Source organism: Eublepharis macularius, chromosome 16 (assembly GCF_028583425.1).
Source record: "Eublepharis macularius isolate TG4126 chromosome 16, MPM_Emac_v1.0, whole genome shotgun sequence".
In the NCBI taxonomy this organism is placed as follows: domain Eukaryota; kingdom Metazoa; phylum Chordata; class Lepidosauria; order Squamata; family Eublepharidae; genus Eublepharis; species Eublepharis macularius.
Genome location: NC_072805.1, coordinates 7,924,941 through 7,948,157, shown reverse-complemented (window position 1 = coordinate 7,948,157; position 23,217 = coordinate 7,924,941). Strand labels below are relative to the sequence as shown.

At 47.9% G+C, this 23,217-nt stretch overlaps 1 protein-coding gene across 1 annotated transcript; it reads left to right on the top strand.

The window, feature by feature from the left end:
• The first annotated feature begins 1,312 nt into the window (after positions 1 to 1,312).
• On the top strand, positions 1,313 to 22,510 carry PTHLH (parathyroid hormone like hormone). Its single transcript, XM_055000671.1, has 4 exons — positions 1,313 to 1,558; positions 4,548 to 4,685; positions 12,991 to 13,410; positions 22,157 to 22,510. Exons 2-4 carry the CDS (start codon positions 4,585 to 4,587, stop codon positions 22,164 to 22,166), a joined length of 531 nt encoding a protein of 176 aa, XP_054856646.1. The 5' UTR covers positions 1,313 to 1,558; positions 4,548 to 4,584; the 3' UTR covers positions 22,167 to 22,510.
• Positions 22,511 to 23,217: the final 707 nt, after the last annotated feature.

The following is a 23,217-nucleotide window of genomic DNA, read 5'->3' as shown; positions in this document are numbered from 1 at the left end:
GGAGAAAGGTGGAGGCGCGCCTACCGGACGAAACCCTCCCCTGCTCCTGGCGCCGTTTCCCCGTCCTGGGGCGGTCAGAGGGACATCGCGGGGTGTCCCGCTGCTTAGCCTTGCCAGGACATCGACTATAGCCGGGCATGCTGGCGGGCCAGGCAGGATCTCCTCTCCGGCCCCCCGCAAGTGGCGGACTGGTGAGAGGCGCAGGGAGCCGGGCGTTGCTGGAGCTTGGGGGGCTCACAGCAGCTCCCAGGGTTGCCCCCTCCATTTTTATCCTTGCAACAACAAGCTTGCAAGGTGGGTTAGGCAGGAGGTGGGATTCCTGGCCCTAAGTTAAGGGAAAGCGTCTTTCAGAGAGAGCCTCGACACTGGAACTTAATCTATCGTCCACCTTTCTCAGCCATGCTCCGGGCGGACTGCAAGGACCAGGGAGTAAGAACCGCCCGCTCCATACGGAAAGGGGAACACGTCCTTCGGCCGGCCCTGCCGTGAAACCCGAGGGCTCCCCGCCCGCCCCTCTGAGCTCGCCGGCTCTTTTCTGCTTTGTCGCCTCTGCTTGCCAACTCGCGGCCAGGTTCCTCAGCCCCGCAGGACCCCGCTCCCCTTTGAATCCGGAGCAGAAGCGAATCAATGGGTGGTCTGATGGGCTGCTCCTCAGCGCCATTCGCCCAAGAGCTGAAACGGCTCGCGGTGCCAAGAATGTATGCGCGCTTTCAACCAAGTTGCTCGGAAGTGAAGGCTTTGAAAACACAGGAGGGAGATCAGATAAGCGCATTCTTAAGGTTTGAAATCATGCAGCGGCCCGCGGGGGGGGGGGAGAAGTTGCGCGCAGACAATCGTGTTTGCTAACCAGGGCTGCTGAGCAGACGGTGATAACTTTTTGGAAAAGCCCCAGGCCTTCCATGAAAGGTCCAGAAGCAGCAAGGCGAACTCGGTTGGGTCTCCTTAAAGCTTCCCGTAGTCTAGGGAGCGAAAGGACGAGACGACGGTGCCGGGCGGAGGGGATAGCTCACGGCTCAGGCATTCGTGTAGGTGCGCCGAAGACCAATGAGCGGCAGGGGCAGCAACTCCCTCTCAGCCCTATTTGCTAGAGGGAGAGTCGCGACGTCGGCTCAGCGCTCCCGGGCACACTCCATTTGGGGTGGGTGGGTCACGTGACCGACCCCCCCCCCCCGCCATTCACGGAACTCTTCGCAGGGCGGGGTGAGTCAAACGTCCCAGTAAGGGCAAAACGATACCTCCCCCCCGCCGCCACTTTCCCTATATATGAAGAGAATCCCTCTGGGCTCCTTCAGTGATTCGAAGAGAAAGGAAGCACCTGCTTTATTATTATTATTTTAAAAGGGCGAAAAAATTCTACCAGATTCTCACGCGTAGAATAAAGAGTCCTAAATCTGGATTATTGGGCAGGGGGAAAAAAACCTCTTTCTTTCCCCCTCTCTTCACTGCGACTGACTTGGCTTCGGGGGAAAGGGAGGGAAGACAACACAAAGTTTGGAATCTGCTGCTGAGAAGACCGATTTTGTCTTGGCCCGGCTGAGGAGGAGAACGCGAGGAAAAGGTGATGTACTGCAAGCTGCGGAGTGGGAGAAAGCGCTTTCCCAAGTTTGTGTGTGTGTGTTTTAAATTTTTCTTGACTCGTTAAGGATTTCTTTTTAAAAATTCAGTGGAGTAAATTCTTCGCATACGACAGTAATGGGGGGCACGATGGCTATTTATAGCCGTGTTTTGAAAGGGATTCCCCCTTTTCTGAAGTAACTGGGGCAGGACTGGTCCAATGATATATAGCCCCGTTCACATGTTACAGCGAATACGGGTACAACCTGCATGTAGGTGGGAACAACAGTTTGTAAGAGGGAGCCAACCCCTGTTCACTTTACGAATGAAACTGGGGACCAGTACCTGGATAAATGCGGGGTTTCAGTTCCACATTTAGATGTTGGTGCGCTGAATGTAACATGAGAATGACTCCTCCTGTGCGTCCAACTGTAACTTGTGAACAGAGCATCTGCCCAGGGTACTGCATGCTGGGGTTCATGGCGGTCTTTCAGGCTGTCGGGCACAAAACCGCGGCAGCCTGAAGAGCGCACACCGGCTGAGGGCAGAGAAACTCGTGGATTGCCCTCGAAAGAGCTTCGGGCGCGGGCCGCAGGAGGCCTCGGTTCCGAGCCAGCGCCGGGCTTGTCCGATTGAGAGAGTTGCAGCGACGGCGGGGGACTTGCCTCCGAGCAACCGTAAAGAGGATCGCGGTTGCGTGTCGCTTTGAATGGGAGGCCCAGAGATACTTACACACACATGGTGGATCCTGCGCCTTCAATGTACTTCAGCAATCATTTGCGACTGAATTTCCCTGTGTGAAACAGGAAAATCCCCTTGCAAAGAGCCGCTGAAATGCGTTGAAAGCGCATTCTGCACCGTGTGTGACAGCAGCATCAGGCATGTGCTCCGGCCTCCGCTATTGAAACTCGCAAGGAGTGCGGCCCTCCGGCTGCCCCCCGGCGCTGTCACCAACGGGCGTCAAACCGGGCTGAAGCGCCCCAGACTGGGAGCGCGGAGATCCCTCAGCCCCCGACGCGTGTCCCGGGGCCACCCTAAGCCCAGCCAGGCCCTTTCCATGGAGCCGAGGGCTTCTTCGCCATTTCGCCCGGGCCAGGTGTGGAGATGCTGCCGGGCAAGAGGGCTTCAAGGAAGCGAGGAGGGCGCAGATGCGCCGCCAAGGGCACAAGCCGCAGAGCAGCGCCTCCGGCGGGAGTCCGACTGGGACGAAGGGACCCCATCCATCCCTCATGGGACCCCCCTCGGCCCGAGCGCCGGCTCCCTGGCCTGGCTCCCGAGTACGGGCGGCTGCAAATCGGGCTGCGCCTCCAGGGCGGCTCAGGCTGGAAACGGGGGGCGGAGGGTCCACTCACTGACCGCGGAGGAGAGCTGGCGGGGCGCAGGCGGGCGCGACGGGTCAGGTTCCTGAGCGGTTCCTGCGGCTTCCGGGCCGAAGCGAGCGACTCCGTCGCGACTCGGGGGGTGGCTGGCCAGGGCGACGCTGATCGGGGACTGGCATCAAAGAAACCTTCGGCGCCCCCCCCCCCCTCCGTTTGAATACCCACCGCTTGAGACCGGGCCGGGGCTGGTTTTTTGCGCGCTTCTGCCTGACAGAAGGGGCTCGGGGCATCACCGGGGGGGGGGGTTGCATAATTGTTTTCAAAAGACTATTTGGTCGTCTGCTGGGCCGGGAGATCCCGGCGAAGAAGCCGCCAAGCCAGCCAGGGAGGCCTCGAGAATCAAGGGGGGGGGGGCTGGCCAGGCTCCAGCTGTTTGCAGCTGTTCTTCGGCCTCGACCCGGAGCCCTGGCTCACATTCTAAAGGCGGTTTGCAAAGCCCGGCCGGCTGATGCTGGACCTCCTTTCGCTGCAAACTTTCCTCCGAATTTTTGCTCTGCCCTTCTTGCTTCGCAGAGAGCCGGAGGCGGCGCTGGTCGGTTCTCCGGGCGCGGGAGCCGAGAAAGCGGGAGCTGGCCCGGCAGGTGGGGGCTACGACTAGCGGGAACCCCAAAAACGCTGGGTGCAGATGGGGGAGGCAGGGAGAGAGGCTAGCACGAGATCTGGGTGGGATGAGGCCCGATCTCCGCCTGCAGCGGTGGTAGAGTCCCGAAAGAGGAGGAAAGACTGTACCATTTCGGACAGCAAAGCATTTTTGACCCCCTCCCCAAAACCCCAACCACTCTGCAAGTAGAACATGAACATCTCGGGTATAAAGGCTCAAATGCAACCCTGCGCTCCTAGTTGTCTACTTACAGGGAGTTTGGTGAGTGTGTGCGCGCGCGCGCAGAAAGGCGGGGGGCGACCACTTTTGGAACAAGTTCCCATATATACCTGGGAAAAGTGGTCGCCCCCTTCGCCACCCCAGCACTTCCTCCTGCTGCAGGCCTGGCCAGTCTCGCCCTTTCCAAGGGCCCGGAGAGCCGGTGGGCGGCCCCGGTGGGCGCGGGAGCGCGCCGGGGAGGCCCGTGGGTTCCTGCCAAGGGCTCGACCGCCAGCGGCCCGCCCGCCGGCGCTGCTTCTCGGGCGCCATCTCTTTGCAAGCCCCGCCGCCGCCGCCTCCTCCTCCTCCAGCAGGTTTCCCAGAGGCGGCGGTAGCTGCTGGCGCTGCCTCCGGAGCAGCGTGTGAACATTCCGTGGCAGGCAGCGCAGCGGACCGGCCGCCGCTCGCCCTCCGCCCGCCCGCCCGCCCTTGAGCGCCCGCCCGCCCGCCGGCCGGCCGGTGCCTCCGAAGCGCTTGGCGTGCGCGCAGCTGGCAGGCAGGCAGGCAGGCAGCGCTGGAGAGGCAGCGCCAGACCTGAACCTTGGCTTCGAGGTACTCCGGTGCTGCAGCGGGGCTTGCCTGGGGAGGGGGGGGTCCCTCGGGTCCCTGGTCTCCTTCACCTCCTCCCCGCCAGAGCGGGACACCCCCGGAGGGCTCTGTCCTGCCCGGGTATCCCGCCGGAGTTCAGCTGGGGGGAGCTGCCAGGAGCGCGCCGGGCAGCTACAGCCGCACTCACCCGCGCTTTTCCTTAGCAGGTTCCAAAGACCCCCGGCCCGGCCCCGGCCCGCGACGATGTTCCCCCGGCTGTTCCGACAGTGGAGCTTCCTCGTCTTCGTGCTCAGCTACGGAGCCCCCGCGGCGGGGAGATCGCTGGAAGGGAACCTCCGCAGAATGTGAGTCTGGCCTTCGCCGCCGCTGGCGTTATTGGGGGGTGGGGGGGTGGGGGGTCCTTCGGGACAGGAGAATCCCTTCGCAGCGCGGTCGTCGTCTTCGGCCATGTGTCTCAGTTATTCACGGGGAAAACTTTAAAGCTTTATTTCCACAAATCAGTTTGTGAAGTCACCTGGCAGGTTACAGATCTTAACCAACTTTCAAAGAAAAAAATGCAACTACAGCAAAAGATGAAGAATTATGTCCCATAGCAGGTTTTTATTATGAAGAATGTTTGGAGAAATATTTTGGAGCTGGAAACAACAGAGAAAACAAACCTCACTCAGCGATTGTTGGCAATGAGGGAAACAATCGCTGTCCTTAAGAAACATGGGGAGGGGGTCTCAGTTGCCAGCCCAAGAAAGCAGGCACGTTCTGGCTTGGGACCCCAGGCGCATTGGCATAGACCCCTGCCCCCTGGGAAGCCATACAGGACTCTTCTATCACAGGCATTGCTCCCACCCAGCCACCACATGTGCCAGGCAGCATTTGCTTGCCAGTTATAGTTCAGCATCTTGACGTGGAGAGCCCCAAGCGTGCAGAACTCCACCATATTTATTAATATGAATCATATGCCTGTAGAGTAAACACAACTCAGACAAAACAACCCTGCAGAAACCACCCAGGTCAATAGTCCCACATGGTGGTTACTCATTGATGCTCAGGAGAGTGCCAGTTACTTAAGGCTGGGATTCTGAGATCCCCTAATGACTCCAGCCTAATAAAGGGAGGGAATGGGAAATGAGTCCAAGAAGCCAGGGATAAGGTGTTTGGTTTGAGCGATACTGCTAAGAGAACATATCTTGTTATGATCTTCACTGGAAGCGCTCAATAGGATCCCGTTCCGTTTGCACGGGATGATGCAGAGCGTTCATTATTGGGACAGATAACGGAAAGGTCTAATCAGACTAGGGTGGCAATGACATACGTGAACTTTGTGCAAAAACTCCATAGATATCTGGGATAGAGGAACATTGTCCCAAAGATAAGGCTGCGGGACATTCTCTTCCAGTGAACATTTGCAGCCTTGAGGTTTTGGCTGCTAGCAGTCTCGCAGAAAACTGTGCTTCTGACTATAGCCATAAATCCATTCTTGTTTGGGTTTCTGTTGAGCCTTGCATAGGATATTGCATAGGCTATTTTCCTGAAGAGTATTTTGATTATTCTCTCCACCCTAGATTACAAAAACTAAACTCACCCTTCACCTCTCAAAGTGAAAACCCACGCTCAAGAAATGACCTCCACTGAGTTGCCACTTACATGTAATGTTCTTGAAGAAAGCACATAAACAAAATGCTACCTCCTCCCTGACTATGTTAAAAAGGATGGCTGTTTTGAGCTATGGAAAGCAAATTAAACCCCAAACATGGGGACTTGCTCCAAATGGAGCCAGGCACCAGTGCCCATTGGCCCGCCTTGTGTCTCTTACTCTAGACAGGCTTTCATCGGTGGAATCAGATAGGGAAATTGATTGAATAAAAGATGAAAATGCCACTCAGCCCACAGGCGAGCTTTCACTGAAAACGTCCTGGAGACAAAGAATTTCTGGCTCTGTGTCTTCTGAATTGCTGGAGACATCAGGCGAGCTGCAGCTGGAGTGAGTCGGTTCTGCTGGAAGAAAGTGAAAGGGAGCTCAGAAAGGGAGGGCTGTTTGAAGTGGTGGTGAATCCGGATTAATTCAGGGAATGGGAGGGGGCCTGTTGAAAGCCAAGCTTTGCTGGCAAAACACAGTGTCAACAGTGGACACTTTCCTAATGATGATTGGGTTGAAATAATCCCCGAAGGGAAAATGGTTAACCGACTGGAGTGTTTATGATGCTGAATTCATAGCATTTAGGGCTGGGTACATGTTTATGAGATTGAATGATAGCTCTGTGAATGTAGTGTGCAATATATACAGTAATTTGTGTGGGCATTTTGGGCAGTGAGAAACCATAAGCTCTCAGCTCTTCTCTCGAAATTGCCTACCGCATGTTAGCATTGAATTAACTGCATCTGGTTTGGGGTCAGACTTCTTTCATGGAGCAAGTTTGCTTACTTCATACTAGGGTGGAAGGCAAGGGACCTCTAGTGGGTTAACCTAACAATTCCTAAATCTTCATTCTGGTTAACACAGGCCTGCTTGGTTTTCCTGATGACTAATCAATCCTTGTAATTAGACTTTTTAGGCTATGGGATGGGGAAAAAATGCAGATCGATCTTGTAAACTATATTTGCTTATAGCCTCTCTTATGGTTCTGGTTTAGTGTTGTTGTTGTTGTTGTTGTTTTTGAAGTTGTTTTATCAGATTCTGCTAGAGGTGTTTTGGTCCATGATGCATGTGCAGGGCAGGGGGGCTCTAAAGGGCAAGAGGCCACCTGTGATTATTTCTTAGTAGAGTCTATGAGCCAAACCAGACATGGGCTGGGAGTTCTGTGTCTGGAATTCCCAGCAATTTTTTAAAAAAGTTACTTCTCAAGCATCTCTTAGTGCACCTGAGAACTGAGTTTTAGAATATCACTGGGAGTTCCAGACAGAAAACTCCTAGCAAGCGTCTGATATGAACCGTGTTTCTGGCCAACACATTGGTTTAATATGTCAAATGATGATTGTTAAACAATGAGATTAGCCTAGGAACAATCTAAATTACATACATAGCATTGTGCTATGTAAATGGGTATGCTTTGAATGCCAAATGCACACGTTCTTTCACTTTTTAAAAGAAATGTGTGTGAGAGAGACCGCAGCTAACATTACTTCCCTTGTGAAGTATGAAGGATAACAAAACAAATCCTCTGAGCTATACAAAAATGTGCCCCCATTCCACCAGCAGTCTGAGATAACAGCACTGCTGAGAAAAGGCACCTAGATGCATACATAGAATAGATGGGCCTGCAAGATGGAGATGTTCTTCCAGGCATTGGGGTGGGGGGCTAGGCTGCCCTCTCACCGGCCATACCACTGAAGACCGTCCACCACCCATGCAGGAGCTCATAAGTGTGATGCAGGGCATGATGTAAGAGCCAAGCCCTGTGCCTAAAATGCTGTATTTTAATATTTATTCCGCCAATCAAGAAATTTTATTGTATATGGAATAGTGTTTTAATGTTTATTTATAATATTTGTATTGTTTTTAAACTGTATGTTACAAATTGTATGCTGTTACACCGCCATGAGCCCGTCTGACGGGGAGGGTGGTCTAGAAATGCAATAAATAAAATAATAACAATGGTGTCCCCCTCATGATTAGGACAATGAATGCTAGAGCAAGGAGACAAAAAATTGTCCCACAAGCCAGCTCCATTCTGCCATTAATGGTGCTTCTGGGATGGTCAGCTTACCTGGCCTCCAGGTGCCCCTTAGGTTTCATATATTTCTTCAACCAGATTAACTAGATAGACAGATAAAGACTAGAATTATTATACTAAAGCATTTCTCATTTGCTAGATTTTTCATTGTGAAGGATTTTCAGTTCAAAATATCCAAAGGAAGCAGTTGGGCAAAATGTAACCTTTACATCAGATTAATAAAAAAAGGTAACCTTTACATCACCCTGTACAAAGTGATGCCAAACAATGTTATATGATTTCATGGCATGGCAGAGAAGGCTGGGGCCAGACTGGCCTGCAAAGCAGTGGGCAGACATTTGAGCTGAAAGGCACCCTCTGCCGGCATAGTATGATTTCACATAATTTTGGAAATATATACTGCAGATTAGTGATCCTATAGTGTACAATGAAACAAATGTGTGTTTAGGATACTTATGTTAGAATAGAGGAATTTTTGCTCATTAATCCATCAATATCCTTATAAGATGTGATTTTTTAATCATATGGATGAGAAGAGCAGTAGGAGAAGAAGGTGATGTTGGCTACTTTGATAATCTAGAGGAAATCCATTGGAAAACCTCTCTCAAATTAAATTATATATTGGCCTAACAGGTCTCCCATCTGTCACATGAACTGCTGAGAGGTCATTGGATGTTCACAGACCAGCTCCTTTCCTCTCGTAATTAATCATGACATCAAAGAAGCTCCAGCCTCAGCAAGGGTCTAGAAGGGGGTGGAGCTTTTAGTGGGAGGTGGGAGGAAATAAATTACAGCAGCAGCAGCAGCAACAACAACAACAACACCCTTCAGGACAACTTAACACCCACTCAGAGCAGCTTACAAAGTATGTTATTATTATCCCTATAACAATGACCTTGTGAGGTGGATGGGGCTGAGAGAGCTCTGAAAGAGCTGTGACGGACCCAAGGTCACCCAGCTGGCTTCAAGCAGAGGAGTGGGGGATCAAACCTGTTTCTCCAGATTAGAGTCCTGCTGCTCTTAACCACTACACCAAACTGTTGTAGAGCAAGAGAAAGTATGGGAGGTATGTTTTGTGAACTGGCTCTAAAGTACCAACCCAAATGTTGGCTGTGGTCTTTTAAATATGATACAGCACTATGAATTTTAAATGTTAAGAAAGGAGTTGATGTAACTCCTGATAGTATCACCAGAAATGCCACATGGTCTTTTGTTTGACCCATACTAGCATGGCCTGCAAGTTACCGATTTCATGTGGCATTGGTCTGCTCTGATAATACACTGCGAGACTGTGGAGATACACCAAGGCCGTTTCCACACACGTTGAATAATGCACTTTCAATGCACTTTAGTTATCCTTTAGAAGTGGATTTTGTGTTTCACACACGAAAACCCAGTTCCAAATGATCACTAAAGAGCATTGAAAGTGCATTATCCAACGTGTGTGGAAGCAGCCCAAGTCTCCTTGTAGGGGAGAGTCCCTTTAGCATTACAGTTTTAAGAACTGCATGTTAAAGAGATCCCCCCACCTTCTGTCTTTTCTCAACTTTAATCCTTTCTTCAAGCCTTCTGCATTTTCATAATATATGTGAAAGGGGCTTTTATTTAAAGAACAGGCTTCTGATGTCACTGCTTGTAATCTACACAACACAGTTCCTACAAGGGGCTGGGCACAGCAGTGCTCTTTGCAGGCAGATGTGGGAGACAAGGACCCCCCCCCCCCCATACACCATGAGGTACATTTGAAGTAGCCAGTGGAGAATAGGCTAGAGGTGGCAAAACACCGAGTGCCCTGCCTCCAGCCTCTTTTCACAGATGCCGCCTTAGATTGAAGAACTTTACAATAAAATCCTAAGAAGAGTTAGTAAGCCCATGGGCTTAGACTGGAGCAACTCTTCTCAGGATTTCACTATTCGACAGTCTCTTCTAATGCTGAGATGACCAATTGTGAGCTAAAACACACACACTCTTTGAATGGGTTGGCGCCAACAAGTACAACTAGAGCTGCTGGCTTCTAAATGAGGCCTTTAGCAGCGCTATACATACACTTTCCATACAATGGTACACTTTTCATATCTGCGGCTTCCCAGAACTTGGTAGCACATGCATTCTCACTCACACAACAAGCTAGGTTCAATTTCCAGCATTTTTACTTAGAAGACCACGAAAGCACACACTTCTTAATGAGGCTTCCCATCTACTCCCATTCTGCCAGTGATAACAGGCCCAATACCTCAGGCTATCTCAGAATTCCTCAAGAGCTATCTGTCATTTAAGCTGATGGCAACGGCATTGCACTGGATGGCTTGTTGAGTCGGATATCTAAAGGGCTGGTTCACACAAGTATGAACACAAGAAGAGACCTGCTGGACCAGACGAGCGATCCATTTAGTCCAATATCCTCTTTCATACAGTGGCCAATCAGTTCCCTGGAGGGCCAATCAAACAGGGCATAGAGGCCTTCTCATAATGCTGCCATCTAGCATTGAAAAGAGCAAGAGCCCAGTAGCACCTATAAGACTAACAAAATTAGTGGTAGGGGATGAGCTTCTGTGAGCCACAGCTCACTTTTTCAGATACCAGAAGTGAGCTGTGGCTCACAAAAGCTCATACCCTACCACTAATTTTGTTAGTCTTATAGGTGCTACTGGGCTCTTGCTCTTTTCCATTGCTATAGACAGACTAACATGGCTACCCATCTTGATCTATCTCTTAGCTTTGAATTTCATAGGTTTGCTACCTCTGTATACAGAGGTTCCCTTTACTCACCACAGCTAGTAGCCACTCATGTATTTACCTAACCCTCTTTTCAGCCATCTTTACCTGTGGCCATCACTACATCCTTTGGCAGCAAATCCTGCACTTTAATTACTAATTGAATAAAGACGTTTCCCCTGAACCTTATGCCCATTAACCTCATTTTGTGTCCCCAATTCCTAACGCTAAGGGAGAAGGAAAAAAGCTGTCTCTATCTACTTTCTGCTTACATGAATGTTTGTATAAGCCTCTATCATGATTACCACCCCCTCCAGTCTTTTTTTCTAAATTGAAAAGTCCCAGACTCTTCAGCTTTTCCTCATAGGAAAAGTGGTCCAACCCCCTGATCATCTTAGTTGCCGTCTTCTGCACTTTTTCCAGAGCTGCAACGTCCTTTTGGAGATATGGTGAACAGAACTGCACATAATACTCCAGAGGAGGCCTTACCATAGGTCTCAACAGGCATATTATAATACTGTCTGTTTTACTGAGATCCATAAGATCAGCTGATCACTTTGCTAGAAGAATGAACCAATCATAAAAAAATAAATAGCATTCAGATTCACAAGTATAATAATAATAAAACACAATCACATTCCTATTTACTTCTTTAACCCCTGAAAACAACCTTTCTAAGGTATGTCAGTTAGGATTTATGCAAAATAGCCAGGACATTAATTTACCCCTTACCACTTATTCCCATTTATTGTATGCAGGCACTGAGCAGTGCTTTATGAATGCATGCAACTACTGATGGACCAGAAGGACAGCTAGTATGGCATGCATGGGAACCAACCTACAATCCCACCTCCCATTTTCCTTGGGCATCCACCTTTCCCCAAGGGAGAAGCACACAGTTTCCCATCATTATTTCCCAGGCTGCTCTGAGAGCACCTGCTGGGCCTGGACCACAGCATGGTTTCTGTGGACCACAGTCTCTTCCCTCCCTTGTTATTCCAGTAAGAACTGTTTGCAAAATCTCTGGATAAACCATTGCTTAACTATCGTAAAACTGAGAGAGCTCAGATAAACTAAATGTGTCAGCAGTGTGATATAGGCAATGGCTTCACCTGGAAGCTAATAAAGCAGAACAAGATGTAGGGAGAGGAGGCTGGGTTTGAAGGCCATGGTGGTTAACATGGCAGACGTGACATCGGAGATTTAGGCATAAAGCAAGTAGCCTGCCATCTATGATGGCAAGGGGAGGGCCAGGGCTCAGTGGAAGAGCATCTGCTTGGCATGCAGAAGGTTTTAGGTTCAACCCCCACCACCTCCATTTAAAAGGATCAAGTAGGCAGTGATTTGAAAAACCCCTACCTGAAGCCCTGGGGAGCCGCTGCCCACCTGAGCGGACAAAACTGGCTTTGGAACAGTTTTTAGCCCATTGACTTGAAGGGTGTAACTCTGCTTAGTATGACACTTTTATTTACTCACTGGATTTCTGTAAACATATCCTGTCCTCCTGTGAAGTACTCAGGTTTCTGCTTTACAAGTTCAGAGTTCACATTCTAAAGAATGCCTTTTAAACCAGAGAATGCATTTTATGTCGTTCTGAGTCAATAGATTTGTCCACAGTTTCACTGGTAAGGAAAAGAGGGGACAGAACCTCTTTTTGAGTTGCAAGAGGGAGCAAATCAACCATGTAATATGTCAGCCTCTAGATTTGTGTGTGTGTGCATGTGTGATGGCCACCTTATACCTGAGTACATACTCTCCATCAGTGGAGCCTTTTCTGAAACAATGTGACATTGATTATAGAGCGTGGCCATTTATGAGGTCAGCTGGTTTGGCAAAAATGCTCTTTTAGATAATCTTACATTAGTATCCAAGTGGCCTCTGATGGCATAGAAAGCTCACTAACAGTGCAATCCTATGCAGAGTTAGTCCAGCCTAAACCCATTGAAGTCAACAGGCTTAGATTGGAGTAATTTGGCATAGAATTGCAGTATAAGTCAAGATAAGGTGGAAACTAACAACTTTGAGTTTAGCTTTCCCCACTTTTGTGGGAATGGCCAAGCAAAAGTAGTTGGCACTGTTCTCATACAAGTTGGTGTAATCATTCCACATCAAGGAGGTGGAAGACAGACCCGTTGAGCTGCCTCACTATGGTTATTAAAGTTACCAAAAGAGAAGGGATGGGTATTGCCAAACTGGCTGAACAACAACATCATTTCATTGTTGATGTAATGAAATATGCTCTCTCTCTCTCTCTCTGTTTAACCAGCAAAAGAACAGTATCAGAATATCAGCTGTTGCATGACAAAGGCAAGTCTTTGCAAGATATACGAAGACGAAATTTCCTGCAAAATTTAATAGAAGGGGTTAACACAGCTGAGATTCGAGCCATGTCAGAGGTCTCGCCTAACCCTAAACCTTCTACCATCGCAAAGAACTATGCTGTCCGGTTTGGCGGCGATGATGAGGGCAAATATCTGACTCAGGAGACCAACAAAGCTCAGACGTACAAAGAGCAGCCCCTCAAGACACCTGGGAAGAAGAAGAAAGGGAAGACTGGGAAACGTAAGGAGCAGGAGAAGAAAAAAAGGAGAATCCGGTCTGCCTGGCCCAGCTCGAGGGGATCTGGCAGTGGAATGGCATGGATCCCCCACTGGGACACCTTTGGTACTACACGTGTCAATTCAAGGTAATTCATTATTTTTCACCCTTAATGAAAAAGGCAACATTTGAAGTTTCCGGGGCCAAAGTGCCTACTGTGGACCAATGAACAGGGACTGAAGTCTGTTTTGGAGGGAGTTTGGTGCAAGCCTCATTGAACAGAACAGGAGCTGTGGAACAGGAGTCTAGTTCTTGAGTAGACAAGGCCGGACCAAGATCAGTTTCCTGATGAACTGCATCTAGGAAGCAGGTCTGTCCATTCAACTGCCCTTTAATGATACCCAACGTTTGGAGTCCAAGACCTTGAAATTTCATTGCCTCCTAGCCTCAGAGTCATACTGTGTCTCATCCAATTTCTTCTACAGCTCATTAAAAGAGAGATTAGAATACTCCCCCTTCTAAAACAGTAGAGTTCCTTTTTGCTTCAAGGTGATTCATTAAGGTAGGCTCTCTCTTCAGTTTGGAGGAGGGGGTGGGGAACAAAGTCATAGTGTGTAAGAAGCTGACTTGTGGACAAATCCCAGTCTCTTACAGGACCAGCCTAAGCAGATTTATACCCCTCTGGGTCCACCGAAGTCAGCTCTGGTTACCCTGATATCCTGAGCACACTTCCCAGAGAGTATGCAAGCTTAGGATTGCAGTATGTCATGCCTTGCCTTAAATACTGGGCATCTACCCTGCTTGTTTGTCATGGGAGGCAGGCAAATTGTCACAGACAGCTTTGTGTTTGAATGCATCGCAAATCAGTTTCTGTTCTGCATTTTTGTTTTATTTTTAAATGAAGATTTATCTAAGTGAAAGCTATTTGGATTTTAGAATAGAAGATACAAACCTTGGTTAAATTTTGCACGTGTATAAAAGTAGGGTATGTTTCCCCTCCTCATTTCTTTAGCACTTTACACCCTTGCTTTCCAGGGTAGGATCCCCCCCCCTCCTTTTTTCATTTTTACCACTTATAACCTTAGGGGAGAACATGGAAAGTTTCTCAGTAAGATCCGCTCCCACTTGGCCACCCTTCTGCCACAATATTTTCCCTACCATTAGGACTTGTTAGTTCAGTTCCAACTTTGCTGCCAGCTTGTCAAACAATTACATTGCTGCTGAAAAATGTTGAGCATTACCCTGGGGGAAGAGAAACGTGTTTCTCTCTGGCATGACAAAGAAGGGCTTTTTAAAAAGTAACAGTGATTTGGAAGCTTCAGATTGGCTTGTCCGGCACCAATTCTGTATGATCATTTGTGAAAAATGATCTCTCTCTTTCCTTCACTTGAACTCAAAACAAAATAGAGTGAACTTTTGTTTTAAGGGAGATTCTTGGACAGACATCTGAACAGTCCCAAGCTTGTATTTTACTCATGTGCAGGGCTTTTTTTCTGGGAAAAGACGTGGTGGAACTCAGTGGTGGAACTCAGGACCGTACATTGATGTCACTTTGGGTCAGCTGGAACAAGAGGGGAGTTTTTAAAAGTTTAAATCTCCCTTGGTGAAAATGGTCACATGGCCGGTGGCCCTCCCCCTGATCTCCAGACAGAGGGGAGTTTGCCAGTGGAACGGAGGGCAATCTAAACTCCTCTCTGTCTGGAGATCAGGGAGTGGGGCCACCAGCCCCGTGACCATTTTCAAGAGGTGCCGGAACTCTGTTCTACCACTTTCCAGCTGAAAAAAAGCCCTGCTTATGTGCCTTCTTTACCACCATGGAACTCAATGCAATGTGCAACACTTTTCCTGGAAGTTTCCCATCCAAGCATTGACTAATCGCAGACCTGCTAGACTTTGGAGGTCAGAAGTTGACTTCCAATATCACACTGGGTATTCTTAGCAAACTGCAACTGGTTACTCCAGTTAGCACTTGAGGACATGGAACTATTGGAATCTTTCAAAAACCCAGCTACTCTCAAATCCCTCTTAAGGCCTTGCTGTTTAATGTGGAATTTACTAGACATATGCAGAGGATCAGACCCTTAATGTGTGTGGAGGGCATAATTCAGAGCAAGAAGCAAAGGGAAATAAAAAAATAAATTGGACAAAAAAGGAATTTTTTCCCTCATAACTATAACGTCAAGCAATTCCCAACACCCTGCCCTCCTCAAAGGATTTATACCTTGGGTATGTATGCTTCCTCCAAACGCCTGTTGTGTTATTTGTAACTCTGTCCAGAACCAGTGAGTTTGGAAGGAAGGTAGGTTTTCCTGAGAGACAGTCACATGAGGTCTGAAACACGATAGAGGGGTAGTCTATCCCTCCTTCCACCCACCCTGAACAATTCCCCTGATCCTGTTTTAAGACGGTTCAGGGATACCTTCTCATGTTTGATGCATTTGGAAGTCTTCCCTCAGTGCTTTCCAGAGATCAAGATTTACTGCAAAGGAAATATTCCAGACATATTAGAAATATTCCAGTCACGTGGGGAGTTGTTCATTTACATGCTCTGGAGCCTAGAACTCAAGCTTCTTCCAGAGAGAAACTGGGGACACATGGAACAAGTTAAAAAGTGGTTGTGTGCATTTGAAACAAAATGGTCAAATATTCACTTGTGAATCGCTGCACTTCCCCAGCCCTGCCCCCTTGTTTTTGTTACATGTACAAAGATGGCTCTTCTCTCCAGGGGCTGTCTTTAAGGGATATTGTGTTAGAATTGTTTTGAAATGTTGAACCAGCTGAATGCCTGGTTATGTCTGAAGGAAACCCAAAACTTGCTGAGCATTCATAGATCTGGCCTCGTCTCAAAGCATTTTTGTCTTCATTATAAAATTTTAGCAGTATAACAGGACCTTCAGCAGCTTATACACGAAATATCTTTTTTAAGACAGATTGTTGGAGAAAAGGAAGTGATTAAGAACAAAAGCGAAATTCCTTCTTTGCCAAATGGAATGTAGAGTTTCAGCTTCCGAGCTTCAAAAAAAATCCTTTACTTGAAGTTATGCCAATAATCTGGCAGAAGATAATATTTCTGTGCCATTAATCATACGACAATTAGCCTTAAAAGATCAGGATAATGTTTCCAGAAAAACACACAGTGATTTTCACCAGCTATAGCCATATATCCTTGTTTTAAAAAAATGTTCATCTACTTCCCTTTCCTTTTCAATATGCGTACACATAGCTGCCCCCTCTGCAGATTTTAAAATGGTTTTCCTACCCACTGCCAGAGAAATAAAAATCTCTGCATATTCAGCAGACGAGTATAGAATGATGGCTTGTGAAGGCGGGTTTTCCTTGCTGGCCCTCCCCCTCTCCATTCAGCCACAGATCTATACAAAGCCCATGCACACACAAGTTGCAAGTGTCTGCTGTATACTCCAGGATATGCAAATGTGCAGCTTTGAGGGAAACCTCTGGTAGAGGTTGCTTGGTTGGCTAAAGTGTGGATTTGTTTAAGGATCAGGTAACATTCAAAGTTGCGTATCCTTCAGTTTCATCAAGGAAGTAAAAAAAAAATGAAGATAGTTATCTTTAAACACACTGGCCATGCAAAAATCATAAATATAAATCCATTGAATGGTTCCAAAGCACTGGAAACACAGACACAGTTGTGGTAGACAGGTAGATAGATAGATTAGAGGGCTCTGTGGCACATTGTGACATACACCATTAAAGTTGCCAACATCTGTGGGGTGGTAGGAGATCTCCCAGAATTACAGCTAATCTCCAGGCCACTGAGATCTGTTCCCCTGGAGAAAATTTGTATTTTGAGGGATGGACTGTATGGCATTATATCCTGCTGAGGCTCCTCTGTTCCCCATATGCCACCTTCTCCAGGCTCCACCCCCTCAATCTCCAGGAATTTCCTAACCTGGAGCTGGCAGCCCTACATGCCATATCAGTGTTGCAAGCAACCGTCTCAGTGCTTCATGCAAGAGACTCTCTTCTATCACCTACTGCAATACCCAAATTCAAAGCCTTGAAAATTATCATTAAAATAAGAGGCAGGGAAATAGAGAGCTTCCAGTTCTTCTTCTACATCCTTATTTTTCCTGTGGCAAATTTGATGGCTGACACAAAGTCCAGCAATCTCAGTTGTTTCTCACTATCATCTTTAATCTTGGTTAATGGCCCAAAAAGGAATTTGTTTGAACTTGATGGGAATGTGATCAGTTGGGGAAACAAGACTACAAAACGCACTGCTGTGTTGCTTTAGATTTCTGAAGGCAGAACTGGAGATTGTAGGCCTCTAATAAGGACACACACATATATGCACAAGCTAGTCAGATTCAGTTTGGGTTTTGTTCTTTTAAAACCTTGGTTAGTATTCTTTAATACTAGAATTAAAGCTAGTTGTATTAGGGATCATTCCAAAAGCCCTCTCTACTGGTTTCAACAGGGAACACTGTTGGACCTCTAAACCCTACCCAATGCAAGGAAATTCTCAAGGGTTTCACTCCTCAGCCCAAGGGCTCTACAAGCCAAATTGCAGCATTCTAGTTCTGTCAAAATCTTTACTTGTTCATCTGGCATGGAGAAACGGGCATTGGCAAGGGGTATTCCATCATTCCAGGGGATCCTTGAGTGGGTGGGGGAGGGTCTGCTTTAAACAAAAGCGGATTGCCCGGTGTTGGCGATAGAAAGCGCCATCAAGCCATAGCTGACGTATGGCGAGCCCTGCTGGGGGTTTCAAGGGAAGAAACTAACAGAGGTGGTTTGCCTGTCTCTGTATAGCAGCCCTGGCCTTCCTCAGAAGTCTCCCATCCAGTTACTAAACGAGGCTGATCCTACTTAGCAGCCAAGATCAGACAGGACTGGGCCTCCCTAGGCTATCCAGCTCAGGGTGGGATACATGGGTGAGGGGAACTAAACCCTGTTCCTACACCTGCCTTTCTTTACAACACTCCATTTCTTTTAGCATTTTGTTCTTAGCCCAAATCAGAATGCTGGGATAAAACTCTGGCCAAGACATGGGGTGGGGCACAGTTTAGACCCCCCGAGAGCCTTGCTACAAGTGACATTTTACACGTGAAGGATAAAGGATCATTTTCGCAAGTCTTTCTGGGAACTGAAGTTCCTCTCCCCCACCCCTTTTCCTTCTGTTCCTTCCCCTCGCTGCCTGAAGAGACAGAGAGAGCCTATGGCAACATCAGCTTTTGCAAATCGTCTTGCTGGGTGGGGGGGGAATGCTCCAGAGAAAGCTGAGAAAGTTGCAGCTGCCTGCCCCCAAAGATCATTGAGAGCAGGCTTGTGAATGGAGGAACGATTTGCAAAAGCTGCTGTAGCCGCAGGCTTTCTCTGTCTCTTCAGGCAGCGAGGGGAAGGAACAAAAGGAAAAGGGGTGGGGGAGAGGAACTTCAGTTCCCAGAAAGACTTGCGAAAATGATCCTTTATCCTTCACGTGTAAAATGTCACTTGTAGCAAGGCTCTGAGTCTCACATTCTGATTTCTCCATTCCTCCCCGCCCTCACATACTCACTTTCCTTACATATGAATTGGAGGGATCTCCTGTATTTCCCACCTAAAGTGGCTCATTTGAGCTGGGGAAATTGAATTGTATTGGGCTAGTCTTCTCTGGTTTGAGATGTGTTCATGCATTTGCTGTTGGGGAATGAAGCCTTGCCTTCTACCTCTGTCCTCTCTAGTATATGTACAGTGCAATCACTTAGTGTCTACCATTATTAACATTATCTCTGCTACCCTGCCTGGCATGTACACATCCCCAGATATTGGAAGTGCTCAGGCAATGAGGACCAGTCTGCAGAAAGCCTTTGCAAACCAGTGAGATGGTGCAATTATTGGCAGAAAGTAGAAATGCTGAGCCCAGAATGCTGAATATATTTAGGGGGAAAATAGACTAACTGTTTTGGTTGGACAACATCCCTGTCACACACTTACCTACAAAGTTATTCATTCCCTTTGCTGTCCTAGCCCCTCCTTCCTCCTATTCTAGAAAGTAAAGTGACAGAATAACTCCAAGAAGGGTGGATTATGGATTTCTTCACTGTGGCGCTCACTGGCCCCTGAGCCGCCCAACCCCAACAGAGGGTTGCACATGAAGTCCAAATGACTAACAATCTAAAATGAAAGGCTGCCACTAAGGGTCCCTCTGCACATTATAAAGTCCTCATGTTTGTTGGGGAACAACATAATATCTTTGTATCACATGCATTATGAGACTTTTCTGCCTGCCAGATGCACACCAGCTGTTTGCAACCACAGCACATTGGGATAAGTGACTTTAGCACACGCGTACACACAGACACACACATTTTTATGTCCACAGACTGCCCCACAGAGCTACTAACTGCTTGGTTATGAATCTTACACACAGGGCCAGATCTAGGATTGCCGGCGACTGGTGCAACCCTTGTCTGGCCCTCTGTGCGCGCGTGCAGCGCGTGCACTCCCAGCACTGCATGATGACGTCTGCCCCAGCACCCCGTGTGCCATGGAGCTGGCGGCGATGGCGTGAGCGTGTGCTGGGGTGGCAGGCTTGCTGCACAGGTGGCTGAGCGTAGGGCTAGGAGGCCCTCCACACAGTTCACCTGCCCAGCTGCCCTGTGCTGCCCGCGCAGCAAGCCCGCCACCCCAGCACATGGTGTGCCGTACAGCTGGCGGCAGGGGTGTGAGCGTGCGCGTGCTGGGGCCGCCGGCTTGCCACATGGGTGGCTGAGCACAGGGCTGGGAGGTCCTGTGCGTGCAGCAAGCCAGCCACCCCATCAACGGGGCAGGCAAGGGCCTCTCAACCCTGCATTCAGCCTCCTGCATGGCAAGCCGCCAACTCTGGTGCTCTCCCAGTGGCTGGCAGCCATGCCTGGCACCCCCTCTTTGGCGGCGCTGGGGGCAGGCTACCCCCCCTACCCCCCCTCGATCTGACCCTGCTTACATGTAGCCACATAGGTGACTTTTTAAAGAACTGCTAGCACAAGAAGAGTAACAGTACAAGTAACCCATGTGGTATGCAGTTCTCTGATGCTGAAGAAGCCACATAGACTCATCCACATGTGCAAACATGTCCAGAGACTTGCAGTGACCCATTTATTGCCCCCAAAGTGGGCAACAGGTTTTTTGCTTTGTTATTTGTGTATATGAAGAATACCCAGTAGTGATTCAGATGCAGCTAGTTCAGTGGTACCTTAAAGATGTAACAAAATGTCTTAAAGAGTCACTGGAGTCAGTTTTATTTTGCTGTTATGGATGATTCACCTGGAATACACAGCTAGAAAACTATACCAAATAAGAAGGTTTTCTGATGGTTTTAATGCTGCTTTTGAAAGATTCCAAGTTTCATACACTTAACAGTTACCTGGAATACTTGTTTATATGCCTTTGTCATCCCAGCCAAGAGAGTATGTTCTATAATTAATTTAGAAATCACAGTGTGTACCGGATGAATCTTGGCTATATTAAAATCTACTTAACTGCTCCAACCTCTCCAAAACTCCTGTAAGAACTAGGAGCTTGAAGGTTATATGAACTTGCATCCTGCTGATTCTCCATGGTTTCCTGTGGCACATACTGCCTGCCAGTAGCTATGTAAATCCATGTAAGGTTGCTAGCTCTGGGTTGGGAAGTTTCTGGAGATTTGGGGACAGAGTCTGGGAAGGGTGGATACTGAGGAAGGAAGGGAGCTCAGCAGAGATGTAATGCTATACAGTCCACCCTCCAAAGCTGCCATTTTCTCCAGGGGATCTGATCTCTGTAAGCTGGAGATCAGCTGTAGTTCCAAGAGAACTTCAGGCCCCACCTGGAGGTTGGCAACCCTAGACTAAAGCATACATCAACAGGGCAGTAGTGTGAAGGGGAGCCCACCTGCAGAAGGGGAAACAAACTGTTCTAAAAGACAGTTTACGGGGGTGAAAGACGGATGAAAACATGCAGTTCAAAGTCAAGTCAATTATTGCCTGGTGGGCACCCTCAACAGTGCGACAAATCCGGAGCGGACCTTCAATAGGCTCCAAGACAGGACAGGAAACTCGGCTGGCATCTCAGGGACTTGGCTGTCCAGCATAGATTTGGGAGACGGGGTTTTCAACTTGGTAGCCCTGCAAAGCCCCCATTTCCCCCCCCACATCATCGTTATAAGTACCTTCTTCAATGTAAGGTAGCCCACACCTAGGCCTTTTTCACACCACTTACCGGCCATGGAACATCGCGCCAAGCTCCCGGAATGACAGCGACAGCAAGGTTCCATGGCCGATAAGCAGTGTGAAAATGGCCCTAACCTCAGGGCGGTTTCAGTAGAGCCAGGGCTTTTTTTCAGCTGGAACACGGTCGAATGGAGTTCCGGAACCTCTTGAAAATGGTCACATGGCTGGTGGCCCCACCCCCTGATCTCCAGACAGAGGGGAGTTTAGACTGCTCTCTGCGCATTGTGGCACGGAGGGCCATCTAAACTCCCCTCTGTCTGGAGATCAGGGGGCGGGGCCACCAGCCATGTGACCATTTTCTCTGAGGGCAACCCACTGAGTTCCACCACCTCTTTTCCCAGAAAAAGAGCCCTGAGTAGAGCTATATTTCGTGGTGATTCAGATGTGATGCATTGTTTTGTGTGTGAGAGACAGAAAGAGAGAGGTGAGGCTGGAGATTTGTCTTACCTCACACAGACCCAGCTGCCGAGGTCCAGCTGCTTGGAATCGATCTGTAATTCTTTGCATTGCTTGTGTAATTGTGTTGAAAGCCATGTACAGTAGACGCTGAACAACAGAAAAAAGGGCTCTCGTAGACCCAGTGATATTCATCATCTGTTCCAGGGGAGGCACACCCTGTTGGTATGACTGTTAATGGTGTGTCCAATTATTTAGTATGGAAAAATAAATGTTGCCCTTTTCTCTTTCCTCTTTTTGCAGGAGGCGTTGACATCTTCAGCTGAGGTCTTTGGAAAACACATCACAGTATTCTGTAATACTGAACATATGGAAAGTATTAGAAGTATTTATTATCTGTAAATACTGTAAATATATCAAACTAAACCATTGGCCCCTGATGCTTTCCAAAACTGCACATTTGAACTTTGTGAATATTGTTTTATTTTGTGCAAAGACAATTCTTGTTGTCACAATTACTGTAATTTATTTTGTTGAATAATGTATTTATTTTCATGAACTTTTATCTTGGTGCTGCTGACTTTCTATAATTTTTTGTAACATGCACTTTAGATACACTTTTTAAGTATGTGGGTAAAAAATAAACAAACGATTCCAGTTTTTTGGTTGATTTTAATGTTGTCCAAGTACAATTGTTCAAAACTGATTTTCTTCCACGCATGTATAAAAAGGCAGTGTTTTTTAAAAAAAAATTGTAAAAAAAAGTCCAATAAAATATAATCTAATTAAAATCACATCATGACTCAGAGGGAGAAATGTGTCCTCTAGGAATTTTAAGGACAAGGAACAATCATTTTCCCCTTTATAACATCTGAAAATAGTCTTTAAATTTAATATGTTTACCTTGGTTTCAGTTCCATCTTCACATTAGCTTTTAGTTAAAAATCACTTACAGCATATTGTGCTCCAATGTTTGGCACCAAGACAGAGGAGAAGCTGAGCTGGTGTCTGTTCCTTGTGGAGCGGAACTCTGCGTTGGAGGAAATGCTCTCACCATAGAGGGGAGCAGTGAAACCCCCGTTTAGTCCTAGTCCAGGATCTCCGATGGCAGACCAGAAGGTAGAGAGACCAATTGGGGAGGGGTGTGCGTGTGTGCGTGCGCACATGGGAGGGAGGGGGCATTGCAGCCTTCCAGCCTTCCTGCAGCAGCAAAGACTTGGGCTGAAGATCCAGAGATGGGCCAGGCATGATCCAGGGTGAGCCAGGAATCCATTTCTGCCTTGGAGCATCTGAAGTGGGACTTTTAAGATCTGCTGTTAGACAGAAAGTTTCCCATCTTTTATTTCCAGATATTGCTACTTCTA